We start from the raw sequence: 12,995 nt of genomic DNA on the forward strand, positions 1-12,995 counted from the left end.
ACATTATAAAATTAACAAAAATAATATAAAACTCATATTCTGGCGAAATAGCCACATGGCAGCCGAAAACCGTATATTCCTTTCTTATTTTCCCGCCCATTCTTGCATTCTTTCCAAAAGTTGGGACTTTTTAAAAACACCGCAGGACACAGGACAAATTGTTGAAAAGCGGGACATCTGGTCACCCTACCCCTGACTCCTGCCTGCCTTCCTACTCAAATTGAGGAGCTTCCTCTTCACCTTTACCATTGCCTTGCATGTTGGCCATGTGCACACACTCACATGCTCACCCATACACATGTGCTCTGAATATCCCAGCCTTCCAGACAGCTGCACTGAGAAGCAAGCAGGCCCGGTTCTGGCCCCAACCCCTCCACTGAGTCGCATCTCTGGGCTGTCTTAGAAAGGCTTCCTGCAGGGACGCAGTTTAGCTGCCCAGCCAGAATGGCTAAAATTAAAGGACCAACGATACCTAGGGGTGCCAAGGACGAGGAGCAACTGGAACTTTCATATGCTGTTGCATGCAAAAGGACACAGAGCTCTGGAAAGTGTCTTGCAGTTTCTGTTAAACATAGTAGACCCCATGACATAGCAATTCTGCTCCTAGGCAAAATATATCCAGTGGAGTGTGAGTACGTATCATTAAAAGATGTGACTAGAATGTTCCTATGACTAACAGCACCAATTGTAAATGGCTCCCAGACTGGAAACAACCCAAATATTCCTTAACAGGAGAACAGATAAACAAATTGTGTTATCCCTTGATGGAATACTACACACCAGTGAAAGGGACAGGCTATCAATACATGTGCCAACATGGGTGACTCTCTTAGACATGATGCCAGAGGACAAGGAGCCAGACATAGAGAAAATGTGCTATGAGATTTGATTTATATCAGGAACAGGCACAACTAATGGGGTGATACTAGCTTGAGCTATAGCAAGATGTAATTTAAAAATCTTTGAACTGTGCCTTTAAGATCTGTGCCTTTCACTGAATGAAAGTTTATCTCAATAGAAAAAGAGAATGGTGTAGTGGCCTATTGTTTAGACAGCCTTGGCTCAGATCCCTGATTTGTCTCCTAACTGTGTGACTATGAGTGAGTCACTTCCCCTCTCTGTGCACATTTAACCCACACCTTGTGAGGATTAAATGGGCTAACATACAGAGAGCTTAGAAGGGGGCGGAGCACATAGTAGGTACTCTGGGAATCACCATCATTACCTCCCTGGGCCCTACCCTGGCATGACAGGGTCCCCAGTTTGCCATCTGATCCTCTTCCTCTCCCCTGCTTTGACTCCGTAAGCCCTTCATCTGGTGAATTCAAGCTTCATGGAGTCTAGAACTCTGTGATTTGAAGACTCTGAGATTTCAAACCTCCCAAGCCAAGTTCCTGGGGCGGTGTATGGCAGGTGGCAGCAGAAGTAACCCTGTCCTGCCTGCAGTCTCCATCTATCCAGACATCAAGCACAACACACATACCATTTCTCTCCCATGGATATATTTGATAATTGTCCAGAACCAGAGATGGCATCAGTTGGGAAGTAGGAGGGAGTAAAAAAGAGCCCAGGGAGGTGGCTTGAGGGGGATGGGGGATGGAGGGATGAGGGGAAGGAGAGGGAAAGAGATGGGGAGGAGGGGGGGCACGGGGAGATGCCAGCCAGAGGGAGAGAGAGGGAGGGCCAGGAGAGGGGAAGGGGTGTGGGCCAAAGTGGGGCGGTGGGGAGAGAGGGCCCCTCCCCCCAGAATACAAAATGGGGGTCCTGGAGGGGACTGTCCCGGGCTTGGGGCGTAGGAAGAGCCGGCAATGTGGTGGGGTTGAGGTCAGTAGTAGGTTTCTTTCTCCACCCAACCTGGAGAGACAAAGAAGGAAAGAGATAGAGTAAGATGGGGAGAGACAGGCAAGACAAAACAGAAGCAAGAATGTATGCCAAAGAAACAGCTGCAGGAAACTAGAGGAACAGAGCATGGGAAGGCAGCGAGGAGGCCAGGAGAGGCAGGGAGAGAGAAGGAGTTGGGAAGGGCAAGGAGAGACAGCCAGAGGGCAAGCTGTCTTCACCACCCCCTCCCCCGCCTTTTGGCCTCTGGCCTCTGCCTGCTGAGCCCCCTCACCCCCAGGGTTCCTGCGCAGGATGAGTTTGCGGATTTCATCATAGACGAAGATGAGGAAACTGTAGGGGAAGGCACAGAACCACCAGCTGGGCCTGCAGAGAGGGAGAGGAGAGGATGTGAACATGGGACCCTGTGAGGGGATACAGGGGCTCCATGTCCCAAGACTCTGTGCCCATAGGTGAGGGGTGCACTGGGGCCTGCAGAGCAACCCACTGCGAGGACCACCATTGAGGAGGCTTGGTGGTATCAGAATAGGAACACAGAGCCAGGGCTCCAGAGAGACCCTAGGAGAGGTAGGGCTGGGGCCCAGGCTGAGGCCTGTGAGGATGTCCCCAGGGAATGATCCTTTTTTCCTTTCAATTTAAAATGAGTTTTTGGAGTTGGGCGAGGCTCACGCCTGTAATCCTAGCACTCTGAGAGGCTGAGGTGGGTGGGTTGCTTGAGCTCAAGAGTTTGAGACCAGCCTAAGCAAGAGTGAGACCCTGTCTCTACTAAAAATAGAAACATTAGCTGGACATAGTGGTGAGCACCTGTAGTCCCAGCTACTAGGAAGGCTGAGGTCCAAAAGTTTGAGGTTGCTGTGAGCTATGATGACACAGCATTCTACCCAGGGTGACAGACAAGACTCCATCTCAAAAAAAATAAGTTTTCAGTGTTTACATTTTAGCTAGAACTGGCTGCAGGATCTCCTGGAGGGCACCAGGCTGAATGGGAGGGAAGGGCACTCACTTGAGAGGGTACATGCGGAGGGCCACATCCATGCCGGGGCAGTAGGACAGGAAGGCGGCCAGAGCTGTCTCCTCAAAGAGCCCAAAGATCAAGATCTTGTTCCTGGAGGTACAGGAGAGGCAGGGCTGGGCCCAGAGAGCTTCCCACCCCGCAGGGACAGCAAGAGGCAAGACACAGACACCCAGAGACCCATAGACACCAGTAGAGACAGAGACAGCCATGCATGCACAGAGAGCTACAAGAACCAGAGATGCTGAGACAGAGGCAGAGACACAGGGAGAGAAAGAATATGAGACGCACCCCGAGACAGGAGGCAGAGACAGGGAGAGCAAAGGTGACACAGAAAGGCAGGGAGAAATGTGGGGAGGTACAGAGAGGCAGTGGAATAAAAAGAAAAAGCAGATCTGGGGAGGGACTCAGGGGACCCCCCACCAAGAGACAGACTGAGAGAGAACTCAGGTTTCAAGTGACCCATGAAAGTCAGTGCAGGCAAAAACCACAGCAGGAAGCATGGGGACAGACACAGACAGACACACAGATAGGACAGATGGCAGCCAGCCCTCACTTCATGCCCTGTTGGAAGACCGAGTTCCTCCGGGTCTTGCAGATGATCAGATCAGCCCACTGCACGACCACTATGCTCACGAAGAAGGCAGTGTGGCATGTGAACTCCACCACCTTCCTCTGCTCGTATGTCTGCAGGAGTGGTGAGCAGGGCATGGGGCACCTGGTCAGTCCTGCAGCCCCATCCCCACTCTACCACTGGTGCCCTTCACCTGCCCCCCCAACCTGTATAGGGTCCCAGAGGCCCCAGAGGTGTCTCCCCTTTTCAGGCTTATAGCCCTGAGTAAAGAGTCCAAGGAAGGAGAAAGGTTGATGGGGACAGGGAGGAGGTCAAGGATCCCTTGAGCCTCCCATGGAGGACAGATGCCACTCTGAAGGGACAGACAGAGGCAGGAAGGGAAGCCTGGTGGGTCAGAGCGCACCAAAAGCCCCAGGAGGCGCCGCATCTTTGGCAAGAGTTTTGCTGCTGTCCCTGGGGCAGAGGGGACATCGGAGGAGGTGGCCATGATGGCTGAGAAGCTCACCCAGGCCCCTGTGGTGGGCAGGGACTCTGACTTGGAGGCCTCCCACAAGGCTGTGGAGCTGGCCTCACTCACCCACTGCTGCCCGTAACTGTCCTCCAGGTCATTGACGGTGCGGTCGTCCCAGTTCAGCCGAATGCCCACAAGGTTGCCAGGCAAGAAGCCGTTTTCTGCCAGGATCACAAAGTAGGAGAAGAAGCCACCGAGAGCCTGGATCATTCCTGGGAGAAGGAGGGAACAGAGCTGAGGAGAGGCTCAGGTGGGAGCCAGCGGCCAGCCAGTGTACCTCAGGGGCCTCCTGGAGAGCCCCTCAGGGAAGAAGGTGGGCTACCTCGTGCTGAGCTCTGTCTCTGGGTTCCTAGAGACAACTGAGGGTCCTACTGGCAGTGAATGCCTGAATGCACTACCACGGTCTGAGCCTCAGGGAGGGGCTCTTACAGGTAAGTAACCTACAGCCCCCCTCCCACATGACCTGAACACGAAACCCTGGAGGACCCTGGCCTTGAGTCTGATGGACCCCCCAGGCAGGAGTGACTTCCCATGCCTCTGCCCACTGCCAGGGAGCCCTTGCTTGCTGGGACACACTCAAGGACAGCAGCTATGCACCTCTGGGCTCTGCATACATCACTCCAGCAGCAGGAGAGGAGGAGGGGCAGAGGGATAGGGTACAGCCCTCCACCCCTAGGGAGCTCACACACTGGTCCTGTCCCAGGTCTGTTTCCCTCAGGCAGCACCAGGGTCCCAGCCCCTCACCAATCTGCCCGTAGGCCATGCTGATGAGCCTCTCGTTCACTAGCTTGTCGGTCCGTGGGTTCCTGGGCTGTCTCTTCATGATGTCACTCTCAGCAGCCTCATACGCCAAGGAGATGGCAGGGACCTGGGCAAGAAAAGCCCAGGTGAGCTAGGGAGGGCAGAGGAAGGAAGATCCACCATCCCAGGGCCCAGGGGTAGCTGCCAGATCTCACCATGTCAGTGCCCAGGTCAATGCAGAGGATGGTGATGGTGCCCAGGGGCAGTGGGATGTTGGCCATGATGAAGAGCAGGAAGGGCGTGATCTCAGGGATGTTGCTGGTCAGGGTGTAGGCGATAGACTTCTTCAGGTTGTCAAAGATCAGGCGGCCTGCAGCAGGGGCAGGCTCAGAGCTCAGGTGCCCACCCAGGGGAGCCCCATTCCCTCTGCCCAGCCCCTACCTAGTCGCAAATCCTTTCTAATCCAGCTCACACCTATGCCCCACCTTTCCACACACTTTGCCTCTGTTCAAACATTCTTTTTTTTTTTTTGAGACAGAGCCTCAAGCTGTTGCTCTGGGTAGAGTGCTGTGGTATCACAGCTTACAGCAACCTCCAATTCCTGGGCTCAAGTGAGATTCCTGCCTCCACCTCCCAAGTAGCTGGGATTACAGGTGCCCGCCACAATGCCTGGCTATTTTTTTGGTTGCAGCTGTCATTGTTGTTTGGCGGGCCCAGGCTGGATTTGAACCCACCAGCTCAGGTGTATGTGGCTGGCACCTTAGCCATTTGAGCCACAGGCGCCAAGCCATGTTCAAACATTCTTGAAATGCAACCCCTTTGTAAGATGGTCTGGGAGTTTTTATTAGAGCTAAACATGCCTCCATCCCATTGACCCAGCAATCCTACTACCAGACTCATCCCCAAGAGAAATGAGTGCTTATGTCTACCAGGAAACAGCACAAGAATGTTCACTGTAGCATGATTTGTAATAGCCAAAACCCAGAGCCAATCCCAATGTCCTCAGCAGGTGAGGGATGAACAAACCGCAGTGCCTCCACCAGGTGGAATACCACTCAGCTGGGAAAAGGAGTAGGCTCAGGTACATCCACCTCCATGGCTGGAAGGTAGATGTGGTGTTAAGTGAAGCCGGCCAGACCCAAGGGCATTTACACCACACGCTTCCATCTAGATGAGGGTCAATACTAATCTATGGTGTAAGAAGCCAAAGTGGTGGTTATTTCTGGGGCAGGGGGGAAACAGACTTGGAGGGGATCAGACAAAACTGGAATGGGTGCTGGAAAAGTTCTCTGTCTTGACTGGCATCTGGTGCTTGCCTAGGTGTGTACACCTATAAAAATTCATCAAGCTGCCTAGCTCACTGGATATATATTACAATGATAAATCTCAGTGAAAATGTGACCAGCACGGTGTTGTATAAAGTAAACCCAGCAATGCTGCATATGATGTAACAGAAAGACCCTGGTGCTCCCTCCTGGGGGTCTCTCTCCCTGCAGTGTGCTGTTCTCACAGACTAGATATTTCTCATCCTAAAATATCTATGGGCGCGGCCAGGTGCTGTGGCTCACATCTGTAATCCTAGCACTCTGGTAGGCTGAGGCAGGTGGATCACCAGAGCTCAAAAGTTCAAGACCAGTCTGAGCAAGAGCAAGACCCCCTACTAAAAATAGAAACACTAGTCGGGCTTGGTGGCTAACATCTGTAGTCCCAGCTATTCGGGAGGCTGAGGCAGGAGAATCATTTGAGCCCAAGAGTCTGAGGTTGCTGTGAGTTATGATGACACCATGGCACTCTACCCAGGGTGACAGAGGGAGACTCTGTTTCAAAAAAAGAAAATCTATGGGTGAAACAATGACATATGCACATCAGTGAGGTTCTCTGTGTGGCAAGGGGCAAGGAAGAACCAAGGCGGGCCATGAATTGATCCCTGCTGCCAGGGTGAAGGCACAGAGGGCTTGTTGCTCTTGGAGCAACCTGGAACTCCCCTGATGGAAGTTAAACTTTCTTTCTTCCCACTTCGCAGAGTCCTTCCCTGTCCACCCTCTCTGGGCAGGACTCCTGGGATTACCTATCACAGTATGCCAGTTGTTTTTGGGCAACATAGATTATAATTTTGTATCTCTTTGTGTATCTGTGACTTGTGGAAGGCTGCCTCCTCCCTGCCCGTCCTCATAGCTGCACCCCAGTGCCCTGCAGAAGCACCAGCTCTAGAAGCAGAGCGTACTGTGTCCAGGAGGGCATGTGGATTGTGTGTGCACAGATGTCTTGTGGGGAAGAAAGTGCTAACCATGGTTTCCTCTGGGATGTAGGAGACAAGGGTCAAAGGCATTTAATTTGTCACTTGGGCTCAGCTTTACTGTTTGCATGAACCTGTATTTTACTCTAGTAACATTTCTTTCTTTCTTTTTTTTTTTTTTTTGAGACAGAGTCTCATTGTCACCCTCAGTAGAGTGCTGTGGCATCACACTTCACAGCAACCTCTAACTCTTGGGCTTAAGTGATTCTCTTGCCTCAGCCTCCCAAGTAGCTGGGACTACAAGTATCCACCACAGTGCCCAGCCATTTTTTTTTGTTGTAGTTGTCAATGTTGTTTGGCAGGTCCAGGCTGGGTTTGAACCCACCAGCCCTGGTGCATGTGGCTGGCGCCCTAGCCACTGAGCTACAGATGCAGTCTCTGGTAACATTTCAAATGGGAGAAAGAAATTAGAAGAAAATGCACCAAAGTAAGAACAGAGATTATTTATGAATGTTGAGATTATGAGTGACTTCCATTTTCTCCTTAATGCTTTTCTGTCATAACATAACTGAATGTTTTTATTCTATCAGAATAAAACTGAATGTTAACCAGGGCTTCTGTGGCCACATTGGGCTGTTAGGAGGGGCTGCCTGCTGGCTCTGCAGGGCTCTAGCACCATCAACTCAGTACCACTCCTGCCTCAGAGCCAGCCCTCCACGTGTCTCCCCACAGTTTCCTGCAATTCTGTCCCTGCTACTGCTCTCAGTGGAAATAACAGTGTGGCCCAGTGACTCAACTCAGCCATCCCTGTCCACTCCGGGAATCTGGGTGAAGGGCCCCCAAGACTTCCCCCAGGATCCTCAGCTCAAGGACCCAGAAATGCCTCAGCCTGGTCCTGCCCAAAGAGAGCTCCTGACCCCAGGGTGGGGGGTGATAAAGACAGAAAAGGCAGGATCCAGCCCTGCCAGGGCCCGAGGGTAGCTGTGTTCTCCACTACACATCCTGCTGTAGCTCTGGCCTGTTCCCTTCTCCTTTCTCAGGCCTCCTGCAGTGACCTCAGGCTCCAGGGCCATCCCTGGCCAACTCACCCTCCTCCACACCCGTGACAATAGAGGCAAAGTTGTCATCCAGCAGAATCATGTCTGCTGCCTGCTTAGAGACATCAGAGCCAGCAATGCCCATGGCCACCCCGATGTCAGCCTTCTTAAGGGCGGGGGAGTCGTTCACACCATCCCCGGTCACAGCCACAATTGCACCCTGGAGGGAAAAAGGGTGAGGATGATACCCAGAGGATAAGCCCTAACCCCTCTTCCTCAGACCCAGGGGTCTGGGTCCCTAGCCCCTTCTTCCTCAGACCCAGGGGTCTAGGCCCCCAACCCCTCCTCCCACAGACTTATGGGTCCAGGCTCCAGCCCCTCAGACTCAGGGGTCCAGGCCCCCAGTCCCTCCTTCCTCAGATGAAGGGATCCAGGCGGCAGCCTTTCCTCCCTCAGACCCAGAGGTCCAGGCCCTTAGCCCCACCACCCTCAGATGAAGGGGTCCAGGCCCCAAATCCCTCCTCCCTCAGAAAACAGGGTCCAGCCCCAGTCCCTCTTCCCACAGACATAGGAGTCCAGCCCCAGCCCCTTCTCCCTCAGACCCAGGGGTCCAGGCTCCCAGCCTCTCCTTCCTCAGATGAAGGGGTCTGGGCTCCAGCCCTTCTTCCCTCAGACCCAGGAGTCCAGGCTCCCAGCCCCTCCTCCCTCAGAGGAAGGGGTCCAGCCCCAGCCCCTCCTCCCACAGACACAGGAGTCCAGCCCCAGCTCCTCCTCCCACAGACACAGGAGTCCAGTCCAACCCCTTCTCTCTCAGACCCAGAGGTCCAGGCCCTCAGCCCCTCCTCCCTCAGAGCTGGGGATCTCCCTTCCTCAGTTAGGACCCAGGAGTTGAAAGCCTGGTCCCCTCCCTCTGCTGGAGCCCAGCTCATGCCCACCTGTCGCTGGCACCCTTCCACAATAATGAGCTTCTGCTGGGGGGATGTGCGGGCAAAGACAATCTCAGTGTGATTCTGCAAGATCTCATCAATTTGCTCAGAGGTGAAGTCTTTGAGGTCCGTGCCATGGATTACACAGGCCTTGGCATCACTGGGAAGAGCAGAGAGGGCAGTCAGCGGAGGTCAGAGTGTGTGAGGAGTGGCACAGTGATGACTGATGGACAGAGAGACAGATGGGCCAGGCCCACAGATGGGAGAGCCAGAGGACCAGGGGCTGAGAGGTGCAGAGGGTCTCTGGAGGTACTGCAGGAGCGGGCAGGGGGGATGGCCCTCAGGAAGTCCTTGGGGCAGTGGGTTTAGAGAGGCTTAGATGTATGGACAGACAGGGAGGGAGACACACAGAGATAGGCATGAGAATAGGAAAGCTAAGGACATCAGAAAAACAAAACAGAGAAGGGAAGAAAGATAAAGATAGATAGGAAAAGAGAGACAGACACAGAGAAACATGGGATTTCATTGAATCCTCTAAGATAGGAATTATTAGTAGCCCAATTTAGAGACAGGAAAACTGAGGCTCCAGGATGCTAAATGACTTGCCCAAGGTACATAGCTTGTGACTAAGCCCTGTGGCTGCAACACAGGCTGCCCATTCCACACATGGAGGAGGATCAGAAGTCAGAGCCTGAATGCACAGAGGGGCCCCAGGAAGGGGATGGGCAGTGCACAGGTAGGCTGGACAGAGCTGGCCAGAGGCCACATGGAGGCACACCTCCTGTGTGAGGCCCACAATAGATCCCTGGATCTGTGGGTCGCAGGGCTTGGGCAGGATGGGTGGCTCACCGGGGGTTGACCTGGCTGACAGGGATGTTAAGCCGAGCTGCAATGTCCTCCACAGTCTCATTTCCTTCAGAGATGATGCCCACACCTTTGGCAATGGCCTTGGCTGTGATGGGGTGATCGCCCGTGACCATGATGACCTGTGGGCATTGTCTTTTAGGGACAGTGCACCATCTTCCTGTGGCCCTGGCCCTGCCTCCCTGCCACCCCAGGCCACACCTTGATGCCTGCGCTGCGGCACTTTCCCACGGCGTCAGGGACGGCTGCTCGGGGCGGGTCGATCATGGACATGAGGCCCACGAAGCAGAGGTTGTCCGTGGTGAAGTTCACATCATCACAGTCAAAGGCAAAGCCCTTGGGGAACTGCTCCTCAGGCAGGTAGTAATGGCAGAAGCCTGCAGGCAGAGACAAGACAGGGTGTGAGAGCTCCGCCACCACCCTGGCTCCCAGATGTACATCTCCAGCGTTCCATCTCCCCAGTCAGCCAGTCAATCAACATCCCACTTCACTTCCTAAAGATGCCTTCTTCTCTCATTCATTCATTCATTTGAAGTGCATGTGGGGAGACCCAATTCTGAGTCAGGCTCTAGACACCGCTCCTTGCCCTCCAGGAGCCCCCAGAGTCAGCATGGATTTGGCCCCTGTTGACCTGCCATACTGGCAATGCGTACCCAGCACACGCTCGCCCAGGCCACCAAGCTCGAGGTAGGCGTTCTGGAAGGCCTCCTTCATCTCCTCGTCCAGTGGCTGCTCCTTGCCCTGCAGCAGGATGGTTGAGCAGCGGTCCAGAATGCGTTCAGGGGCGCCCTTCATCACTAGCAGGTATCGGTTGTCATTAGGGTCCTCGGTCTCATGGATGGAGAGCTGCAGACAGAGTCAAGGGTGGGCATGCCTGAGCTGCAGAGACCCCTGGAGACCACCTGTGCCCAGCTGCAGAGATCCCTCAGGGATGGGTGCCAGGGCCATTTATGACCAGAGTGACCCAGAGGGTGCTGCCCAAGTCTCTCTACCCAAGAAAGATCCATGTATTTCTCAGACTCTCTCATCGAGATCACTGCTTACCCTTCCCCCTTTCTGCCTGTCTCACAGATATTTCTGTCCCTCTGAATCCCCTGTAGGAATCATGTGCCTCTCTCTCTTGGCTCTGCCTTGCTCTCTCCAACCTATCATCAGCCTCAGAAACACATCCAGAATCTGGCCTCTTCTCTCTACTCCTTGACCCCATCCAGCCTCTGCCATCCCTCACTCAGTACGTCATGACAACCCCCACAATGAGGTCCCCAGCCCACAGCACCTCCTTCCTATGGCAGCTAGGAGGAGCCTTTAAAAATACGCCTGTGATCCCAATACTCTGGGAGGCCAAGGCGGACAGAGTGCCTGAGCTCAGGAGTTCAAGACAAGGAGTTTGAGACCAGCCTGAGCAAGAGCAAGACCCTGCCTCTAAAAATAGCTGGGTGGCTTGGTGCCTGTGGCTCAAGTGGCTAAGGCGCCAGCCACATACACCTAAGGTGGCAGGTTCGAATCCAGCCCGGGCCCACCAAAACAACAATGACGGCTGCAACCAAAAAATAGCCGGGCACTGTGACGGGCACCTGTGGTCCCAGCTACTTGGGAGGCTAAGGCAGGAGGCTCGCTTGAGCCCAGGAGTTGGAGGTTGCTGTGAGCTGTGATGCCATGGCACTCTACGCAGGGGAACAGCTTGAGGCTCTGTCTCAAAAAAATAAATAAATAAAAATAAAAATAAAAATAGCTGGGTGTTGTGGTGGGCTACAGGAGTTCCTGGGCCTATTGTCCCAGCTATTGGGGAGGCTAAGGCAAGAGAATCACTTATACCCAGGAGTCCAAGGTTGCTGTGAGCTATGATGTCATTGCATACTACAGAGGGTGACAAAGTGAGACTCTGTCTCAAAAAAAAAAAATGTGACTCAGTGGAAAAAGGGAAGCCACTCTGGAAATCATTCCAACAGTTTCCCAAAAGGTTAAACGTAGTCATCATATGACCCCTCAACTTTCCATCATGGACCCAAGAAAAATGCAAACAAATGGCCACACAGAAATTAGTTGAGGATGTTCACAGCAGCATTATTCATAGTAGCCACAAGGTGGGGATAATCTACATGTCCATCCCTGGATGAACCGATAAACAAAATGTGGAGAAGCTCTACACTGGAATATTACCCAGTCATAAAAAGGAATAAAGCTCTGATGCTTGGTACAATGTGGACAGGCCTTGAAAACATTACGCTCAGGGAAAGAAGCCAGTCACAAAAGGCCACATGTTGCATGATTCCATTTTTATGAAGTGTCCAGAATAAGCAAATCCATAGGGATAGAAAGTAGGTTAGTGGTTGCTTAGGGCTGGGAGTATGGGAGGAAGAGGGGGTGGATGATAGCTAGGAACGAAATGTGTGGTTTCTTTTTTGAGGTGATGAAAATGCTCTAAAATTGACTATGTAGATGGTCGCCTGTAACCACGAGTATACTGAAACTAGAGAATTAGACACTTTAAATGGATGCTCTGTAGTATGGGAATTATATCTTAATAAAGCTATTTAAAAACATATGTGTTAATTCCTGTCTGTCCTCTGCTCAGAGCTTGGGTCCCCTTCAGAGTTGCAGCCAAGTCCTCTCCTTGGCCTGGGAGGGGTGCCTAGTGGAATCTGGGATCTGGTCCAGAACCCAACCCCTCCCCACCCACCCACCCCCGCCACATTCCCTGGCTCCTGGCTCCTCTGCACTGGCTGTCTGGCTGTTGTTCAGCCGTCAACACACTCCTGCATCAGGACCCACTGCCTCAACATTCTTGCCCCAGGCACTTGTAGTGCTCCTTCTCTCAGCATGATGACCAGTTGTGTATATTTCCTCATGCTTTTGTCATTATCTGTCTTCTCGAACCCGAGTATAAGCTCCAGAAGGGAGGAGCTCACTCTTAGGTGTGTAACCCCAGCACCTAAGACAGGACATGATAAGTGTTGGCTACTCCAAACAAAAAGCGTAGAATGAACCAGAGGTGGTGGCTCATGCCTGTAATTCCAGCACTCTGCGAGGCCGAGGCACATATATTGCTTGAGCTTAGGAGTTTGAGACAGCCTAAGCAACAATGAGACCCCATCTCTACTAAAAATAGAAAAACTAGCTAGGCATTGTGGAGGGCACCTGTAGTCCCAGCTGCTGGGGAGGCTGAGGTAGGAGGATCACTTGAGCCCAAGAGTTTGAGGTTGCTGTGAACTATGATGCCACAGTACTCTACCTAGGGTGACAGAATGAGACTCT

The 12,995-nt window shown here is 52.9% G+C and overlaps 1 protein-coding gene across 4 annotated transcripts in view; it reads right to left on the bottom strand.

Moving 5' to 3' along the window:
- Nucleotides 1-1,487: 1,487 nt before the first annotated feature.
- ATP1A3 (ATPase Na+/K+ transporting subunit alpha 3) overlaps nt 1,488-12,995 on the bottom strand; it is a 22,224-nt gene continuing 10,716 nt past the window's right edge. For 3 of the 4 annotated variants that reach the window (XM_003799461.1, XM_003799462.1, XM_023518936.1), the window contains exons 12-23: nt 10,394-10,586; nt 9,942-10,117; nt 9,726-9,862; nt 8,886-9,036; nt 8,002-8,170; nt 4,893-5,047; nt 4,681-4,804; nt 4,003-4,148; nt 3,408-3,538; nt 2,843-2,944; nt 2,114-2,205; nt 1,488-1,854 (exon numbers count right to left, since the gene is read on the bottom strand). In XM_003799461.1, the coding sequence (XP_003799509.1) occupies nt 1,826-1,854; nt 2,114-2,205; nt 2,843-2,944; nt 3,408-3,538; nt 4,003-4,148; nt 4,681-4,804; nt 4,893-5,047; nt 8,002-8,170; nt 8,886-9,036; nt 9,726-9,862; nt 9,942-10,117; nt 10,394-10,586 (1,605 nt within the window). In that variant the 3' untranslated portion in view covers nt 1,488-1,825. Of the gene's footprint in view, nt 1,855-2,113; nt 2,206-2,842; nt 2,945-3,403; nt 3,539-4,002; nt 4,149-4,680; nt 4,805-4,892; nt 5,048-8,001; nt 8,171-8,885; nt 9,037-9,725; nt 9,863-9,941; nt 10,118-10,393; nt 10,587-12,995 lie in introns of those variants that run through there. The other variant, XM_023518937.1, reaches the window with a different exon arrangement.

The sequence above is a fragment of the Otolemur garnettii genome, unplaced genomic scaffold (assembly GCF_000181295.1).
Source record: "Otolemur garnettii isolate 467f Iridium unplaced genomic scaffold, OtoGar3 scaffold00152, whole genome shotgun sequence".
In the NCBI taxonomy this organism is placed as follows: Eukaryota; Metazoa; Chordata; class Mammalia; order Primates; family Galagidae; genus Otolemur; species Otolemur garnettii.